Source organism: Stegostoma tigrinum, chromosome 10 (genome assembly GCF_030684315.1).
Source record: "Stegostoma tigrinum isolate sSteTig4 chromosome 10, sSteTig4.hap1, whole genome shotgun sequence".
In the NCBI taxonomy this organism is placed as follows: domain Eukaryota; kingdom Metazoa; phylum Chordata; class Chondrichthyes; order Orectolobiformes; family Stegostomatidae; genus Stegostoma; species Stegostoma tigrinum.
In genome coordinates, this window is record NC_081363.1 from 48,356,501 (window position 1) to 48,377,562 (window position 21,062).

The window sequence follows — 21,062 nt, forward strand, 5'->3', positions numbered from 1 at the left end:
AGTACCTTGAGTTTCTAGGCCATGAATGTTCAAAATGTCACTTTCAAATCCTTCAGTATTAGCACAGAAATTATGAGTCTTGATTTTTCCTGGCTGAAAATGACACAAAACTAACACTATATTAAGCCTGTTACAGAGATAGTAGGAACTGTCGATGCGGGAGAAACTGAGATAACTTGGTGTGAAGCTGAATGAACACAGCAGGCCAAGCAGCATCAGAGGAGCAGGAAAGTTTGATGTTTCTGAAGAAGGGTCTCGACCCGAAACGTCAAACTTTCCTGCTCCTCTGATGCTGCTTGGTCTTCTGTGTTCATCCAGCTTCACACTGTGTTGTCTCAGTATATTATTTCTACTATCTCAGGTTGCACTGAGCAGCCATCTCCTGTGGAAGAATGCTCTTGGCAAGATATTGCAGCAATTCTGCATCATTGCTCCATTGACCTATCATTTTGGGATGTGTGTTATTTCTACTTTACCTTTTCTTGTTCTTGCTAATTGGAAATGTGTTAGTAAAACTTTTCAAACAGTTAAAGCATTAGTGCAGCTCTGATGAGGTGTGATTTGTCATCAGACAAGTTAGACATGAACTTGCTGCATCGATGTTTGCATTCTCCATATTTTAAACCAGTGATCTCTGAGGTGTTTCTTTGCATTAGTATGTTCTCACGTTCTAGATAAACATCACTATATTTTCTGATCTTTTTGAATATGTTCTCTACAATAGATTCGAGATCTTTATCATGGCAAAAATACCTTAAAAGCACCACGTATAATGATAAGGAGATAGTAGGAACTGCAGATGCTGGAGAATTTGAGCTAACAAGGTGTAGAGCTGGATGAACACAGCAGGCCAATCAGCATCAAAGGAGCAGGAACGCTGACGTTTCGGGCCTAGACCCTTCATTTCATTTTCATTTTCTGAAGAAGGATCTAGGCCTGAAACGTCAGCCTTGCTGCTCCCCTGATGCTGCTTGGCCAGCTGTGTTCATCCAGCTGTACACCTTGTTATCACGTAAAATGATAAAATGGCTTTTCATTCTGTCCAGGATATTTCCATCTTTCAAAGACTTCATTGATTGTCAGAATTCTATTTGATTGTGACCTCTATAACCTGCCAGATAATGCCAAAATAAAATGTCTCGCTAACAAATTCTAGTGAGCATTGGTCTTTGTAATGTTTGCCTAGTCACAAAGCATATTAAAGCTAATGGAGTGTGTTGAGAAACTATCACCTTTCTGAAATGCTGAGCCAGCAGTTAAGCAACATATTGCATTTTTCTTTGGAAGAGAAGTGATTAATCTCTGTGAGTTATCTTTAGTGCAAACTGAATGCAACTTAGCAAGGAGTTGGTTTTGATATGTGGGTGATTATAATTACAAGATCTTTTTGCTAAGAATCGTATTAAGTAAATTTCTGGTAATGGTAAGGTGCAGTGATGGGAAATATTTTGTTGCATTGCCTGCATTTTAGTGAATAGATATAATGCTATGTTATTGAAATGTTTAGTTATATGTTTAATATATTTATCCATCGTTTGACTAGATGCATTATATTGCTAATAATACTTTGACTTGTCAAAGCACATATCTTTCAAGCAGGACTGAAATATTAAATAGTTTTTTTGTGTCTGGCCTATATTTTAATTTCTCACCCCTTTCTCACTCTCTTCAATGGGGGATGAAATCAAGTAACTTTACTCCAATCCTGGTCACTGCTTATAGAATGGCAATTTATGCCCTGGATGGTCTGAAAAGGCTCAGGTAAGTTTAAAAACAAGTTTCCTGTTTTTAAGCTCCATGTGAGCTAGGATGAGCATGAATGCCATTTTCTGCCATTAATTCTTGCTCCTTCTTGCCGAATGGAAGTCAGTCTGGCCAGGTGTTGCCTCAGTCTGCATTGATATGTTTCAATCAGGTTTAGTACAGGAACAGGGATGTTTTATTGCAGTTATACAGGGGGCCTTGGTGAAGCCACACCGAGAATATTGTGTGCAATTTTGATCTCTTTTTCTGAGAAAGGATGCTTTTAATCTAGAGGGAATGCAGGAAAGGTTTGCCAGGCTGATTCTGAAGATGGCAGGACTGACGAACGAGGAGAGATTGACTAGGTTGGGATTGTTTTCACTGGAGTTCAGACGAATGAGGATGAATCTCAAAGAGACTTGTAAAATTCTAACAGGACTGGACAGGGTAGATGCAGGGAGGAAGTTCCCAGTGGAACCATGATCACAGTATGAGGATTTGGGATAGACAATTTAGGATAGAGATGAGGAGACATTTCTTCACCCAAAGTGTGGTGAGCCTGTGGAATTCATTGCCACAGGAAGTAGTCATTGCCAAAACATTGAATGTATTCATGAGGTGGCTACATATAGCACTTGGGGCAAATTGTATCAAAGGTTGTGGGGAGGAAGCAGCATTCAGCTATTGAGTTGGATGATCAGCCATGATTGCGATGAATGGTGGAGCTGGCTCGGAGGGCCAAGGAGCCTCCTCCTGCTCCTGTCTTCTATGTTTCCATTATTACAATCTGACAGGCCTGCACATTCCTGGTCTTCATAGGTTCTTTGTCCCTCATCCTGCCCTCCTATTAATATCATGGTCCATGTATTTTCCTCGAAGTTTGATTAATGCAAATGCTTCCAACAAGGCGATGGCATAGTGATATTATTGCTAGACTATTAATCTAGAGACATGGGTAATGTTCTGGGACTTGGGTTCAACTCCTTGGCAGATGGCAGAATCCTTGGAATTTGAATTCAGTAGAAATCTGGAAAGAGGAGACTAATTTTGACCATGAAACCATTGTCAGTTGTCAAGAAAAAAAACCATTTGATTCATCAATGTCTTTTAGGGAAGGAAATCTGCCATCCTTACCTGGTCTGGCCTACATGTGACTCCAGACCCAAAGCAATGTGGTTAACTCTTAATTAGTCATTGGGCAGTTAGGGATGGGCAATAAATGCTTGCCCAACCAATGATGCCTGCATTCCATGGATGAATTAAAAGAATAAATCCTTTATTTAATAATAAAGTATCTTTTTAAAACTATATATTCATAATCATGACTGCATTAACACAATATCAGTGATTATCTTTAATCACGGAGATGTCCATAAAAGTAGTCCATTTGCTTGATTCATGCACAACTTACATTATGCCAGTTAAATATTTCTGTACATGAACAGTTAAAATAAATGCAGCTAAATATAGCTGGTGGGTGTGCTGGACCCTGGCAATCCATTTTCTGACTGGTACAGTCCTTGGTGTCCAAAGTGTCCTTGGTTTCAGTGGTTCACTGTCTGGAGGACATGGGGTCTCTGTTAATAGATGTGGTTGACTCAGGAGAAAACTGGGCAAGCAAAGTGGTCATCCTTGTGGGCCCCTATGGGCCAAGAATTGCCCTCAGCAGCTTGGGAACATGGAACCTGAAACCCTAAGCATGTGCTGATGAATGCTGTAGGGCCTGAGGTGCAGTGTGGGCCTAGAAGCCACAATAGAGTGTGTGAGAGAGCGAGAATATCAGCAAACAAAATCAGAGGTAGTCTTGTGATACATTGTAGCATGGTAGATGCACAGACAGATATAGAGCAGTTGAATTGGTGAAGGGAATTCACACATATATTTGCTAGAAAATTCAGTGGACTACTTGGAGAGTACCTATGAACCAAGAAGCAATATCCTTCTCACCTAGAAGGCAAGGTAATCTGCTTCATGTTGTTCACAGGATCAGCAGGAGTTCAATGATCAGTAGGAATTCCAGTAATTATTCTTTTTCTGGTTGCAAAAAATACCTATAATCAACTCACCCCATTAGTCTACTCTTGATCATCTGTAAAATAATGGAATGTGTCATCAACAGTACTATGATGCAGCACGTGCTTACGAACAACCTGCTCACTAGTGCTCAGTTTGGGTGTTGCAAGAGCCAGTCAGCTCCTGACCTCATTACAGCCATGGTTCAAACATGGTCAAAAGAGCTGAATTCAAGAGGTGCAGTGCGAGTGCCCTTGACACCAAAGCCACATTTGACCAAGTGTGGCTTCAAGGAGCCCTAGCTAAACTGAAATTAACGGGAATCAAGGGAAAACTGTCTGGTGGTTAGATCATATATGGCACATAGGAAGATGGTTGTAGTTGTTGGTCAGTCATCTCAGTTCCATGACATCTCTGCAGGAGTTCATGAGTTCATTGTTCTAGGCCCCACCGTTTTCAGCTACTTCATCAATGATCTTCCCTCTCTAATAAGATCAGATGTGGGACTGCCCACCTATGTTTGCACAATGTACAGCACCATTCATGATTCCTCAGATACTAAGCAGCCCATGTTTCAATGCAAGAAGACCTAGATAATCCCTAGGCTTGGGGTGACAAGTGGCAAGTACCGTTTGTGCAACACAAATGCCAGGCAATGACCATCTCCAATAAGAGACAATCTGACCACTGTCTTATGACATTCAATGGTGTAACCATCACTGAATCCCCTACTATTAACATCTTTGGGGGTTACCACTGACCAGAAACGTGACTGAGCTTGCCATTTTGAAGAGCAGGTCAGAAGCTAGAAATACTGCACCAAGTAGCTCACCTCCTGACTCTGCAAAGTCTGTTCACCATTTACAAGGTACAGCTGTTGTGGAATACTCCCTATGTGTTTGGATGGTGCAACTTCAACAATGCTCAAGTAGGTTAACACCATCCAGGACAAAGCAGCCCACCTGATTGGTACCAAATGCACAAGCATCCAGTCTTATCAATGCTCATCAGCAGTAGTATGTGCTATCTATAAGATTCACTGTAGAAATTCGACAAAGATCTTTAGACAGCACAACCACCTCTATCTAGATGGACAAGGGCAGCAGATACGTGGGAATATCATCAGCAAGTTCAATTCACCATCCTGACTTGGAAATATATTATTGTATCTTTACTGTCCCTGGGTAAACATCACGGAATTTTCTCCCTACGAGTATTGTGGAACTACGTACAGCATGTGGACTGCAGGAGTCAAGAAGGCAGTTCACCATCACCGAGGGATGGGCAATAATTGTTGGCCAACCACCAACACCCATATTCCACAACTCTGATGACTTGAGACCAAGATTTGACCTCATAATGATTTTCAGATGTATTTCTAGCCATTGTCATCCATTGTAAATAATTTGTTTTTGACTGAAGAGTTTTCACGAATGCACCTTAGGGCTTAATGTTGGAGGAATGAAGAATCACTGTTTTAGAATTTGCAAACATCTTGTGTGCATGAATCATGCACTACATTAAGAATGTAAACTTTCTCTTGTGAAGAGAGGTATGAGATTTTTATATTCATTAATTTTTTTTAGAGTTTGGGTTTTCAAACAGTGGCATATGGGGTTGGTTACATTTCTGAAAGGTTTAAAAATTAGCTAAGTCAGACAATCCTTTGGAACACTGACTTTATCCAGTATATGCTAGAGACCAAGGACTCCTTGGAATGTTATCAGAAGATTGCTTTTATAATAGTGGTTTACAACAAGTGGGGTAAACATTGAAAGCTGTTTTAGCATGTTTCTCATCTGGCTAATCTTAGGGACCCCAGAGATTGAAAGGGAGTTTGGAGGAGACCTGACTAGTGTCAGAAGGAAATATAGTTTCTCTGTTTGAAAGGAATAATAGGGGAGTGCAGAGAAAGCAAAGTTACTTCAGTCTAAAAGTTCAGATTTTGAGACTTTCAGAGGTGTTTTGGATGCAGGACGTCCCAAGACATCTTCTGATTATTAGAAGCTGCTGTCAGTTTTATGAGGATTCATGTAAGAAGACTTCACAATTCATCGATTGGATTAAAGAGAATTGGTTAAGTTGAACACAGGGATTTGATACTTGAGGGCTAATTTCTCTATCTCTGTAATGGATAAAATAAGGCACTGATGAAACTTTGTTTTGCTGTGTACTTTAAGACTTTTCTAACTTGGGTATGTGGAGAGCTTTTATTCACTTGGTCTTTTGTACAATAAATATTTATTGTTAAAGAAAATCTGGAGTGAATGATCACCATGTTAACTAAAATTTATAACAAGGGTCTTATCAAGCCACATTTTTGTCTGGGCTCTGACTTGGCCAGAAATACCAACAGTTGGGATAGTAGCACCCTGTTGAATAACAGAATTGGATGAATGGCAAGAGATAATAGGAACTACAGATGCTGGAGAATCCAAGATAACAAGGTGTGGAGCTGGATGAACACAGCAGGCCAAGAAGCATCTTAGGAGCAGAAAAGCTGATTTTTCGGGCCTAGACCTTCATCAGAAATGGGGGAGGGGAAGAGGGTTCTGGAATAAATAGGGAGAGAGGAGGAGGTGGATTGAAGATGCATAGAGGAGAAGATAGGTGGAGAGGAGACAGACAAATTAGAGATCCCCTGAGGTTTGGCCGGAGGGAGGAGGCTAACTTCTTCAGGTTAGGGTTAGCCTTCTGATGAAGGGTCTAGGCCCAAAACATCAGCTTTCCCTCTCCTAAGATGCTGCTTGGCCTGCTGTTTTCATCCAGCTCCACACCTTGTTATCTTGGATGAATGGTTGTTTTGTATAGTCAGTTAACATGCTGACCTCTCATTTCAGAGTTTAGTTCAATCCAATTTTGTGAAATGATATGAATTTAAAGATTGTTAAAGGTCACTACCTAAATGTTTAGACATAGCCAACCTCCCAGCAGACAGGCATCTAAATGCATAAAAGGCTGTTGCCATGGAAAAGGAGAGTAATAGTGAGAGACTAGCATAACCTTTTCAAAATGTTACATCTTTGAAGATCTGGGTGCTAGGTTGTAGGTAGATTTCTTGCAAAGCTGATGTACCTGGCATCATTCCACCGGTCCACCCTTATCATACAGGTAGGAAGATTCCAATTGGGAAACTCGCTTACGTCACTTATTGTAAAAATAAATTTGTACATGCATTGCTGTGGCACCTTTCATAATCACAGGACATCGCAAGCAAATGGAATATTTTTCAAGTGTAGTCAGTTATTGTCGTAAAGCACGATATGGCACTGGGATAAGTAATTTGCATGAATAGTGCAAAAACACTTGAGACCCTAAATGCCAACCAAGTTAAAATTGGTGAAGAATTACCAACATCATTAACTTTAATTATGAACTTCACATGACCGCTGGAGTACATCTCATCACTCTAGATAACTATTTCAATATGAATAAAGCTAATATCTGACAGATTATACACAAGAACTGCAAAAGGAGAATCACTCAGCTTCTTTTTTGAACTGAGTCACCACTTAGTTCAAGTAGTTGGAAATAAAATGTGGTGCTTTTCCTCTGAGGTAAGAATTAATCACTTTTCACCATCCAATATCCATGAAAATATATGAACAAAATTTGAATATCCTGCAAATAATGCATTGAGGTTACAAAGTGCAAGCTTTAAATGAGTTTGAGATTCAACTGTAATTGTTTGGTGCAAAAGGAGATAATGGACTTCACCTTGATGTAAAAGAATATGAAGAGATGAATGATTAAGGATGAAAAAAGTCAATGACTGTCTTTAGCAAAGACTTATTTATTTTAAACTGGTAAATTTGGTCACTAAAGTAGTAGACAGGTATTTCAGATACATGTTAAGCAATCAGACACTGCTGTGCCACTTGGAATTTTGAAGTCCCTCACTTTAGAAAGTCCTGTTGTAAGAGCTGTGGAGTCACCATCTTTTTCAGTGCCATTTATGCACTAGAGTAGTTTTGGATTTTTATCTATATATATCCAATATCATTTCAGTTTGTGTTTTAAAATAATCACATGATTGGAAGGCAAACTTTTGGACTTTATGGTAAGACGGCTGGTTGTAAAAGACTAAACTGCTGAAACCTGTAAAGAATACTGTTTTAGTAATTCCTGCCCTGAAGATCTATAAAAACAAAGTTCTGACTTATTTTGATAAAGATCATGTAATCATCCCCTTTGCACAGTTCATGTGAAATCATAGTGAAATTTCAAAACATTAGTGACATTAAGATATGCATTTTTGCAGTCCCACTTTGTGTGTTTTTTCCCCCTCAAGTTTTGTGCAAAGGTGGCTATGAAGTAAGCAGGTATGTGTCCAGCCCTCTTTTTAACTAAATACAGCATTCAACTTCAATGTAAATAAATTCCTTGGAAGCACCCCATTCCACCATGTTTCAATGACATTGGTGTAAAAGAAGGCATAGCAAAACAATTTAGAGTCAGTGTTTACTGATTGATGGCATCTGCCACGAAGTCATTATTTTTTAGATTTTGTCATGTCTATCAGCCAATGATTATGGGAAATAGAGATCAGAAAGAGGCAGAATCATATGCCATCTGCTGCAAATATAATTGCAGCTAGCATGCAACCATTGACGCTGTGACAACAATCAGATATGTTTCCTTGCACCTTTAATATTGAACCAACCATGGGGATGCTACAATGGAATGGCACAGAAGTCCAGCCCCGTTGCACTCACGTCATGCAACAACACTATTTTCACTTAAACAACTACGAAACAGCGGGTTGGATACTAAGCTGCTTCATACTTGCTTACAGATTTATTTGCAACTTAGATTTTCTTTCCTTTTTGTCTATTTTCTCTTCCTTCCCTACCCTCAACTAATCCAGGAATTGCAGTGTAAACGATGTGCTGCTGTATTTGAGTTTGTCTAAAATTCACCATTAGCCATTTGGCAACAATTATGAAATTTTAAATCAAAAACTTTGGAACTCCTTAATTTTCCCGTAATCTCCGTTCTCCTGTTCCTTTTAAAACTTGATATCTAGATGCCTCCTAATGACTACTTCCTTATTTTTCCCTTTACTGTTTTCAATATTTGTTTCTCACTGTTAAAAAGGAAATTTAGATTTGGTGGAATATATTTAACCATACGTTTAGCATTTCAATGTGAAATGCTACAATTTGGTAAATTTCTCGGAAATGCTTTAATTACAAAAAAACAATTATTTGATATACTGGATGGGTAGTGCAGGATTCACAGAGATCGTGTCAGGCTCTTATGACTGACAAATTAAACGTCGCATGGTTTGGCAGCAACCGAACTTTAAGCTTTCACTTCGAATACACATATGTACATTATATGATATTAATAATCATTTATTTAATCGCGCCTAATTTTGAATGCATGTTTTTATTCCAAATTCTTTTTGTAATTCCAAAACGTTTTTCAATATGGATTATTCAAATGTTACTTGAAAGAAGCCTATTAATCTATTGTGTATTGAAGATGTGTTTAACAAGTCAAAGCACTCTAACATAAAAGTTAAGGATGAACGGAGTTTCACACACCACAGCTGTCACATTGTGCTTTCTGTGGCTTTACTGGCAAACCTTTTTGGGGAGGGGGAGGGAGGAAAGAGAGACACTTTGGAACAGCAAAGTCATTGTTTTCGCTGGATCTGGCAGTACCAGCATGGCCCCGGAACCGAGGTTCAATAGGAGAGACAGCTCAACACATTAAGTGTATGCTTCCATTGACCAACAGCAACAAGCAGCAGGCGACAGTCAGCGGCAGGGTTGGGACACAACGCCGACATCTGCCACGCCAGTCGGGCACAAATGAGTTTACAGGGGCTGCCTTTCTCTCGAACTCGGAACGGATGGAAGTGACAGCTGTAGCCGCGCCCCTTTGGCAGATTCCTGCTAATGAGTTAGGGGAGCCTGGGCCTCCTGACTACATGAACACTCGCGGCTCGCGCTGCTGTTCGTTATTTTAATTGACTCGTGGCGTGACTCGCGCTCCGAACCCTGGCCCTTTCCAGGCGCTCGCGTTTCACGCGGCGGCTCCGTCTGCTCTGTTTACATAACACCCTCCGACTAGGAACGCAGCACAATAAGAGTTCCGGGGAGGGGGGGTGGTGAGCAGCTGACAAAATGAATGACCTTTTTTTCAAAATTTACACCTCTCACTTGTGCATTTCTGAAGTAACACAAGAATAAGCTGTGTGATTGGACATGACGTGCATGTAATAGAGTTCAATAGTGATGGAAAAGATCTTAGTCGGTGTAATAGTGGCCACAGGGTTACCTCCCGGGTGAGCAGTTATTGGTAGACTCCTCCCCCGCCCCCGGCCCTGGCCAGCTGACTAATCTGATTGTTGACGGTTTTTTTTCCCTTTGGTTCTTTCTCGATGCAGGGAGCACTCGGCTGTTTGGCAGCAAGGGACAGATTTTGAGGATCAGAAGCTGGAGGAGACGTCGGAGGAAAGGGAGTCGGACAAAACAAAACACCCGTCCACAACCAAAGCAGCACAAATAAATAAAAGGACGAAACTCATGGTATGCTTGTGGATACAGTCATTCAGTACTGAGCGGTGAACGTCGGCGAGACGTAAACCGAGCGCCACTCATGTTTTCATCAAGTCAAGAAGATCACACTGCGCCCACCAAGGATCCCGTGAAGTATGGAGAACTCATCGTCCTGGGGTGAGTAAAATGATAAGCAGCATATCTTCAGCTGAAGGCAACGTTTCCGTCTCTTTGTAGATCCCTGTTTTGCTCTGAATGTTGGGGTATTCTTGTTTCTCTCTGACTGCAGATCTCCCCCTCACTATGTCTGCACTTGTCTTCCCCACCTCCTTTTGCATCTTTGTGTTCTTCCTCGCTCCATGGCAAGTGATCTGTGACTGCTCCGCTGCCTGTTAGTACGCTACCTCAACCGCTGAACATGTCATCTTTCTTCAGTGTCTCCATTAAACTAAGTTTTTAATGTTCTATATTTGTCTTGAGTTCTCTGCCTTTATGCTGTTGATGTGTTTATTTCACTTTCTCTGCACATGGCCTCTTCCTTTACGGATCCGTGTGCCCACTTCTCAATGTCTAAACTCTGTGCGGGCCCTTATATCTTTGTGCAAATTGTCTGTCTCTTTGACTGAACGACATCTCTTTCTATATCTTTTCGTGAGTACTGCATTCTGATTTTCTCTGCAGATGGACTGTTTCTCTGATACTGTGAATGCTTGTTAGCTTTTCCCTATTTTCCCTCCAACAACCTCTCTTTTGCCCCATGAAGACGGCCCTTCTAATTTATCTTTTTTGAACATAGCTAGTTTGTCCTCTGCACAGTACTGCCTGGATCGCTGTTCATCCTCGCGGGGAACAATAGTTGCCACTATCATTCTGATCCTTACTCCTTGCCATCATTTATGACCCCATTCATTGATTCAAATCTTATTTTCCTTCTCTATTCTTGCACTGACCGTCACGACTAACTATTTGCCATCTTCAAAAATTTTTTTTGTTTTTTTTATGTCCTTTTTGTGCAATGAATCTGTATCTGCCTCTTACCCCAATGCCACTTTGTCCGTGATTGATTTTGCTCCTAGAAGTCTAATATCTGCTTTTATCCTGGCCCATTTGGCAATAATTTATTTTATGAAACTTGAAAATATTGTTATTTATTTTGTAATAGTTTGGTCATGTTTAATAGCAAATAAATTGAAAGTCCTTTTTAAAATTACTGTTCATTTCAGTGAATGGTAAACTTGTGGTTTCTTATTGAAACACATTTGCTTGAAGTAAAAATGAAAATTGTGATTTTTAAAAGATGGTCATCTGATTACTCAGAATGATGTACTTCGGATATTTATATGATCGGGCATAATATTTATCAGAACAATCACTTCAAATTTCTAGGAGGGCAGTTTATTACTAATATTACAACTGGATTTCCTAGTTCATGCTGAGGTATAGCATTTGTTGCTATCTTTTAAGAAAGCTGCACGCAAGCCTCTAGCGATCTCTCTGAAGCAGACCCCTTTATCCAAACTCTCCATTTCTTGATATCCTTTTAATTCAGGTGTCCAGTAATGGTGATGACATCAAGTACATTAAGCAACTAACCTCAGTACGTCAAAGCAGGAAAGAAGAAAAAACTGTTATTTACTTCTTATTCATTTATTGTTTTTTGTATTAAAAAAGTAGAGTATATTTATGTAGCACAGTGGTGAAATTTGACATTCCACAAATATAAAATTTGTCGTTTCAAGGCTGGAGAGGTTTTTAAAATCTGCTATTATGATTTTAAGATGCTGTCTAAGAGTAGTTACACAATATTCAACAAGATGTAACATTTTAAAGGTTTTTTTTACAACATTAACAGTAGTGTAGAAATGGAAGTTCGTGTTGATTGAAGTGATTTCAGAAGAGTATCACTGAAGAGGATTTCAACTGGAGAATAACATGGAATCACTGCTATAAACATGAAAATCCAAACATTTCTACATGTGTGGATTTTAGAAGTTGCTGTTAGTTTTACCATTGTAACATTGTAAATTCATGCTGATAGTTTTGTAATCTTTGCAACATCAAATACCGGGCCAAATATGCTAAGCATTCTACATATTTCAGCTTGATTATTAAATATTATTTACTACTTATTTGAAGGGCAACAGAAGCTTGCAGGTGAATTTATCAAATATGCTTTTCTGAAGATCGGGGGTTTAGGCCTATTACTGATCTCATATAGGCTGCATCCTTTTGCGTAATAGAAACATAATTTTCATGTAACTTTTAAAATCATATTTCAAATTGTACATTTCTAACCCTGTAGATTTTCAGATGATAGATAAGTTATCTACCGCAGTTATAAACAGTGCATTGAAGGATTTTGCAAGATTTTATGCTATGCTGTCATTCATAGAACCTTGGGATTTTGTTGTACTCCTTTAGAATAAACTCAGTTTAGTTTTTCATCTTTTTTTATGGGAACTTCTAGCCTATTACAATTAACACACCATCCTATTTCTGCAGTAACATCTTATACACTGCAGTAGAATAGTTAGCTCTGTCAGTTTAATGGGAGAAAGTTATCAGACAAATCAAGCAATAATTGGCTAGGATGGCCTTTTAATTATTTTGAACAAGGCCACGGTTGAAAAGTAATATAATTGAATGGATCCTCTGAAGACGATTTTCTTTTTGACAAGTAAATAACATCTAACTTCTACAAAGAATTGTTTGGGGAAAATGTTACCTTTTTAAATAGACTTCAATGTTTCAAATGTTAAAACTTTAGTGATAAGAACTCCTGAAATTTTAGAAATTATTCATCACTGTTGAAATAGTACTTGAGTTGTGTAGAAGACATTTAAACTTGTAACCTTTTGTTTGTAGTTGACAAAAATAGTGAATTATCACATACAGTGCTTTTATGGATTGAATTGCATACCCAAGGGTTTCCTCATTAACATTGTCAATGATATTGTGTTCAAGAATAACGAAGTTTGTTTTTATTATTCATTTGTGGCATGTGGGCGTCACTGGCTGGGCAGCTGTCTCTATTTACCCTTAAGAAGGTGGTGCTGAGAAGCCTCTTGAACCATTGCAGTGCTTGTACTGTGTGTAGATCCACAATGCCTTTAGGGAGGGAATTCCTGGATTTTGACAGTGAAGGAATGGTGATATATTTCTAAATCGGGATGGTGAGTGATTAGATTGAAATGATATATTGATTTGATTTATTGTCACTGTACTTTGTTACAAATTACAGTGATAAGTGTTGTATACTGTTGCCACTCTCTGGTGCCATCTTAAAACACAGAAAAATGAACCAAAACCAGAACATGAAGGCAGAGAAAAAATAAACAAAATGTGTTCAAATATAGAGCCCTTCTGTATTTGCCCTGGTGGCCATGCATGAGTCACCTTTGCTGACCCTCCCACCATTGGAATGAATAGTGCCATTCTTTGCCACCATCTGGCTTTCATTGACGCTCTCGCCACTATGTGTCCTTGCTGGACCAGATGCCACTGATGCTGCCACATTCTGCACTGGCAAACTCGACCCCACCGCTGCCATGATTCTGCTTTTGGCCTACCTTGCTGATGCAGCCATTGGCGATGCCACCTGGCCTTGAACTAGACCCAGACTCGCCTTTGTCACAGCAGCCATGTGTTGGTGCTAGGACCGCCCTGTCAATACAGAAGCCACCGGGAACTGAAACTCTTTCAAACGCCACTGCCACAAATCCGTGCTGGGCCTACTTGTTGCTGCCAGTGCAGTCACCACAACCAAGCTCTTCAACAAGAAGTAAATAAAATAGATTAAAAAAAGAAAAAAAAACGAGAAAAGAGAGCAAAAAAAGTTGAAAAGAAAATTGGACAGAACGGACCAACCCCAGGCACAGAAGCTCTACTCCACTGCCATCTTACCAGTTTGGAGGAGTAACTTGCAGGTGGTAGTGTTCCCATGTATCTGCTGCCCTTGTCTATCTAGGTGGAAGTGATTGTGGACTTGGAAGATGTTGTCTAAAGACTTGGCAACTTTCTGCAGTACATATCATAGATAGTACACACTACTGCTACAAAGACTTGATGGTGGAGGGAGTGGATGTTTGTGGATGTGATGCCAGTTAAGTGTGCTACTATGTTGAGGATAATGTGACACTCTATGAGTGTTGTTCAAGTTGCACTCATCCAAGCATATTCTGGAGCATTCCATCACACTCCTGACTTGTGCTATGTAGGTGGTGGAAAGACTTTGGTGAGTCAGGACGTGAGTAAGTTGCTGCAGTATTCTGAGCGTCTGATCTGCTCTTCTAGCCACTATATTTATATGGTAAGTCCAGTTGAGTTTTTAGTCAACAGTAAGTCCCAGAATGTTGATGGCGAATTCCATGATGTTTTTGCCATTGAATGTCAAGGGGTGGTAGTTAGATTGTCTCTTATTGGAGATGGACTTTGCTTGGCAGTACAAATGTTACTTGCCATTTGTCAGCTTAAGCCTGGATTAGTATCCAAGGGCAGCATTAGTATCTAAGGAGTTGTGAATCGTGCTAACCATTGGTGAACATTGTCACATCGGACCTTATGATGGAGGAAATGTCACTTGATGAAGCAGCTGCAGATGGTTGGGTGTAGGATACTACCCCACGGGGCCCCTGCAGAGATGTCCTGGGGCTGAACATAGCACATAAAACATAGAACATTACAGCACAGTACAGGCCCTTCGGCCCTCGATGTTGTGCCGACCTGTCATACCGATCTCAAGCCCATCTAACCTACACTATTCCATGTACGTCCATATGCTTATCCAATGACGACTTAAATGTACCTAAAGTTGGCGAATCTATGACCGTTGCAGGCAAAGCGTTCCATTCCCTTACTACTCTCTGAGTAAAAGAAAGTAAAGGCTGAGGTGACTGACCTCCAGTAACTGCAGCCATTTTTCAACATGCCAGGTTGTGACACCAAAGAGACTGTCACTTAACCTTATATGGAATTTTTTTAACCTCTTTTGGCCATGTTTGAACTTAGCTTCTGATGACACTACAACCAGAGCTGCCCCTGGTTGAATGCAAACTAAGTATTACCGATTATGTTTTTGCTGAGCAAGTGCTACTTATAGCACTGTTGATGACACTTTTTGTCATTTTACTGATGATTGAATAGACTGATAATTGGCCAGATTGGATTTGTCCTTTTTTTTTGTACAGGACGTATATGGGCAATTTTCCACTTTGTTGCATAGATGCCAGTGTTGTAACTGTACTGGAAAAGCCTGGCTAGGTATGCAGCAAATTCTTGAACAAAAGTCTTTAGTGCTATTGCCGGAATGTTATCAGGGCCTGTAGCCTTTGCAATATCCGGTGACTCCAACTGTTTCTTGATTATCATATCGAATTGGCTGAAGACTGACATCTGAAATGATATTGGAGGACAACAGGAAGAGGCTGTGATGGTTTATCCACCGGGCAGCTCTGGCTGAAGATTACTGTGAATGCTTATTTCTCTCTTTTGCACTGATGTATTGGGCTCTTCCATCATTGGGAATGGGGATATTTGTGGAGCCTCAGCCTCCAGTAAGTTGTTAAATTGTCTACCACCAGTTCCAACTAGATATAACAAGACAGCAGAGCTTAGATCTGATAATTGGTTGTAGGATTACTTAATTTGATCTATCATTTGCTGCTTATGGTATTTGGTATGCTTGGTAGCTTCACCAGATTGACATCTCATTTTTTAGGTTTATCTGGTGCGGCATCTGGTATGCCTTCCTGCACTTTCCATTGAACTAGGATTAATCCCCTGGCTTGATGGTATTTGTTGAGTGGGATATGTGCTGAGCCATGAGGTTGCACATTGTGTTTGAGTATGATTTTGGTGTTGATGATGACTAACAGCGCATAATGGATGCCCAGTCTTAAGTTGGTAGATCTGTTTGAAGTCCCATTTTGCACAGGTTAGTGCCTCGCAACAAAATGGACAGTATTTTCAAAGTGAAGGTGGGACTTTGTCTCCACAAGGACTCTGCAGCAATCACTCTTACTGATACTGTCATGGACAGGTGCATCTGCACTGGGCAGATTGATGAGAATGAGAGCAAGTGTTTTTCCCTGTTGTTGGTTCCTTCACCATCTGATGCCAGCCCATTCTAATAGCTGTCACTTATAGGACACAACCAGTTAACTCAGTAGTGCTGCTGCTGAACCACTCTTGGTGGTGAACATTGAAACCCCCCCAACCAGGGAACATTTTGTGCCCTTGCCACTCTCAGTGCTTTCCCCAAGTGTTGTTCCAAATGGAGGAGTACTAATTCATCAGCTGAAGGAGGAATGTATGTGGCAATCAGCAGGAGGTTTCTTTGTCCACATTTAATCTAATGCCATGACAGTTCATGCGGTCTGGAGTCAATGCTGAGAATTCCCAGGGAAGCTTCTTCCAGTCTGTATACCACCATGCCACCATCTCTGGTGGGTTGCCTTGCTGCTGGGACGGGGTGTTTCCAGTGATAGTGATGGTCATGTCTGTAAGGTATGATTCCATGACTATGACAATGACAGGCTGTTGCTTGACTCGTCTGTGAGACAGCTGTCTTAATTTTGGCACTATCCCACTTTGCGGCAATTGGTTCAATTGAATGTCTTGCTAAGCCATTTCAGAGAGCAGTTGAGACTTAATCATATTGATGTGGGTGTGGATGCAGATTAGCTTCCTGAAGTTCATTAGTGAACCAGATGGGTTTCCTGAGAATCGCAAATGGTTTCAAGGTGATTAGTAGATTTTTAATTCCAGACAATTTTCTGTTGCAAGACTATAGTTTCAAATACAGTAAAATGGTTATTACAAACAAACAATGCAGAATTGATAAATTATTTTTTTCTGGCAAAATTAACAATAAGTGGTATTAAAGTGTGGAGCTGGATGAACACAGCAAGCCAAGCAGCATCTCAGGAGCACAACAGCTTTTTGTGCTCCTGAGATGCTGCTTGGCCTGCTGTGTTCATCCAGCTCCACACTTTGTTATCTTGGATTCTCCAGCATTTGCAGTTCCCATTATCACTAATAAGTAGTATTAGTTGTGTGCAAATTTGATAGCAACTCTGATTACTGTATGTGTGCAGTAATGCATGGAAGACTGGAAGATGCTGTCAGAGATGTAACACTTCCTAAATACTCTTGAAAATAGCTTGCTGCTGGACTCACCATTTCAATAAATTGAACAACTTGAAATTGTTGTAATTGGCATTAAATGAAGTGACCATAATAGTCAAACATTGTTAGCACATGTGCATTTCAATTCAATACACTTCCTTTTTAATCATGTGGTAAGTCTTTTGTAGAAAATAGAGAATGTAAATTAGGAGCAAGTGTAAGCCATTTAGCCCAATGAATCTTCTTTGCCATTCAGTACAATCATAGCCAATATTCAATATTCTATAACGTTGTCATGTTCCGCTCCCTCTCCTCATTCTCTTTGCTAATCTTAGTGTTTAGAAGTTTTGTTTTTAACACAGTGTAGGCCAAGTCAATATATTTATCTGGATAGATAATTACATAGGCCCACCACGTTGAGTGAAGACATTGCTCCTCATCTCAGTCTTAAAGGTTGTGATCCCTTGTTCTAGAAGACCACCCCTCCCCTCCCAACTGTTCTGTGAAGGTCAAGAAAGAGGCATGGAGGAACTGAATGGATACTTTGCATCAGTCTTCTGGTGGAAGATATTAGTAGTGTATCAGAACTTCAAGAAAGACAGGGAACACAGGTCATCATTATGGAAAAGCTGCTGGGGAAGCTGAAAGGCTTAAAGGTAAACAAATCACCTGGACTGAATGGACTACATCCCAGAGTTCTGGGGCAGATATCTGAGGAGTTTGTGAAGGCATTAGTCGTGATCTTTTAGGAATCACTTGAGTCAGGGAGGGTCCCAGAGGACTGGAAAATAGCTGGTGAAACACTCTAGTTTAGAAAGGAGGGAACAAAAATTAGAAAATTATAGAGATAGTCTGCCTCCCCCTCTCTCCCTATTTATTTCAGAATCCCCTTCCCCCCCCCCCCCCCCCCCCCCCCCCCCCCCATTTCTGAAGAAGGGTCTCGACCTGAAACATCAACCTTCCTGCTCCTCTGATGCTGCTTGGCCTGCTATATTCATCCAGCTTCACACCGTGTTATCTTAGAAAATTATAGGCCCGTTAGCTCGCCCTCAGTTGTTACTAAGATTTTAGAGTCCGTTATTATTTGACACATAGATTCATGCATTGCAGACTTGATAGGCTGACAGACCTTTTCTGCATTGACATAATTACCACAAAAGATGCAGTAATCCCAATTTTCTGCGCTTGCCATGTATCCTTGAATGTAATGATATATTTTTAAAGGTTATAAGGTTTCCTGCCTCCCTGACCTTCCTAGGCGGCTTTACACCACTGAATGAAAAATGTCTTTTTTCTCCCTAAATCCCTGCTGAATCTCCTGCCCTCTTGTGATTGACCCATCTCTGTTTGGCTGTCCATACCCTCATAACCATATACACCTCTGTCATGTCTCTCCTCAGTGTTCTCTGTTCTAAAGAAAACAGTTCAAACCTGTCTAGTCTCCTCTTGTAGCTCAATTTCTCCATCCCAGGTAACATTCTGGTGAACCACCTGTGCACCCACTTTAGTGCTATCACATCCTCCTTGCAGTGAGGTGACTAGAACTGCACACTGTACTCCAGCTGTGGCCTAACCAATGATCTCTACAACTCCAATATTACTTCTTGCTCTTATACTGTATGCCAGACTGATGAAAGCAAGTGTCCCATATGCCTTCTTAACTCACCTATTCAATTACTCTGTCATTTTCAGCGATCAGTGAATAATTACCTCAAGATCCTGCTAAGACACCCAATGTCCTGCCATTTACTAAATATTCCTTCATCTTGTTTCATCTTCCAAAGAGCATCACCTCACACTCATCAGGGTTAAATATTATCTGCCACTGGTCTGCTCATCTGACCAACCCATATATATCTTCCTGTAACCTACAACCATCTTCTTTGCTAGTAACCATCTATCAATCTTGGACTTGACTGCAAATTTGCTTAACATTCCTCAACATTTTTTATCTGTATGATTTATGTATATAACAAATAGTAAGGTCCCAGTACCGATTCTTGTGGTACACTGCTGGATACTGGCCTCCAGTCACGCGAACAGCCTTCTACCACTACCCTTTGTGTCCTATTCCTCAGCCAGTTCCTGATCCATCTTGCCAAGTTTCCCATTCCATGTGTTTTATCCTTCTGAATCAGTCTGCCATATGGGTCCTTATCAGAAGCTTTTGCTAACATCCATACAAACTACATCAACTGAACTTCTTTCATCTACACACTTGGTCACATTTTCAAAAAAATTCTAACAAATTTGTTAGGCATGACCTCCCTCTGACAAATCCATGCCTTTCCAAGTGGGTATTAATTTGCTCCTTCAGAAGTTGCCCAGATAGTTTCCCTACCACTGATGTGAGATCAGGGGATTTGTCCATTTTTAAGCCTGACAGAGCCTCTGATACTGCCTTGTTTCCTATGTCAAACTCTGCAAGTTCCCCACAGTCCTGTTTGCTGAGGTCCAGAGTGAAGACGAAAGAGAAGCATTCTTTTAACATCCTTCCAACATCCTTCGGCTTCACATACAGGTTGCCTCCTTGGTCCCGAATGGGCCCTGCTGTTTCCCTAGTTAACCTATTCCCTTTAATATATTTATAAAATATCTTAGGATTCTCCCTAATCATTTTTACAAGTTCTTTCTCATGCCCATTTTTTGCTGTTCTAATTGCTTTCTTAAGTTTCCTCTTGTACTACTTGTATTCTGCTAGGGCCACAGCTGAATTGCTGCCTTTGGACTTTGTTAAAGCTTTTATCTTCTTTCTTATCCAGCCCTGAATTGTTGCAGACATCCAGGACTCTCTGAACTGATTGCTACATTTTTCTCTAACGGGCATATGTTGGACCTGTACTCTCCCCAGTTCCTTTTTGAATGGCCCCGCTGCTCTGCTATAGTCATACCTGCAAGGAGCTGCTCCCAGTCAGTTGTAGCCAGCTCCCCAGTCACTTTTGGCCAAAGAATGAAATTATGGAGTACTTTGAAGTGCGTGATAAAATAGGGCTGAGTCAGCATGGCTTTGTCAAGGTGACATCATGCCTGACAAACCTGTTACTTTGAGGAGGTAACAAGCAAGTTAGACAAAGGAGAGCCAGTGTGGATTTCCAGAAGGTCTTTGACTAGGTGTAGCTCAGGAGGCTGGTAAATAAGATAAGAACCCATGGTGTTAGAGGCAGGGTAGCAGCATGGATGGAGGATTGGCTGTCGGGCAGAAATCAGAGAGTGGGATAAAGGGTTTTTTTTTCAGGATGGCAGCTAATGAGTGGTGGAGTTCTGCAGGTGTCCATGTTGGGACCACAACTATTCATATTAAAAATTAATCTGAATGAAGGTACTAAGGCATTATTGCTAAATTTGCAGATGACACAATGATAGGTGGAGGGACAGATAGTGTTGAGGAAGCAGGGAGGTTGCAGCAGAGCTTGGACAGGCTAGGAGAGTGGACAAAGAAGTGGCAGATGGAATGCAATATGGGGAAGTGTGAGGTTATGCAGTTTGATAGGAGGAATAGTAGTAGAGACAATTTCTAAATGGGGAAAAGCTTCAGAATTCTGAAGCAGAAAGGGACTTGGTAAACCTAGATTTTAAAGTTGACATGGGAATTCATTTGACATTTAGGAAGGCAAGTGCAATGTTTGCATTCATTTCAAGAGGGCTAGTGTGCAACAGAAATGTACTGCTGTG

At 40.5% G+C, this 21,062-nt stretch overlaps 1 protein-coding gene across 7 annotated transcripts in view; it reads left to right on the plus strand.

The window, feature by feature from the left end:
• LOC125455747 (E3 ubiquitin-protein ligase pellino homolog 2) overlaps positions 1 to 21,062 on the plus strand; it is a 206,891-nt gene that overhangs the window by 73,265 nt on the left and 112,564 nt on the right. For 3 of the 7 annotated variants that reach the window (XM_059649173.1, XM_059649174.1, XM_048538143.2), the window contains one exon: positions 10,154 to 10,442. In XM_059649173.1, coding sequence (XP_059505156.1) covers positions 10,366 to 10,442 — 77 coding nt within the window. In that variant the 5' untranslated portion in view covers positions 10,154 to 10,365. Of the gene's footprint in view, positions 1 to 9,455; positions 9,480 to 9,597; positions 9,667 to 9,695; positions 9,720 to 9,962; positions 10,052 to 10,153; positions 10,443 to 21,062 lie in introns of those variants that run through there. The other 4 variants (XM_059649179.1, XM_059649177.1, XM_059649176.1 and 1 more) reach the window with 4 other exon arrangements.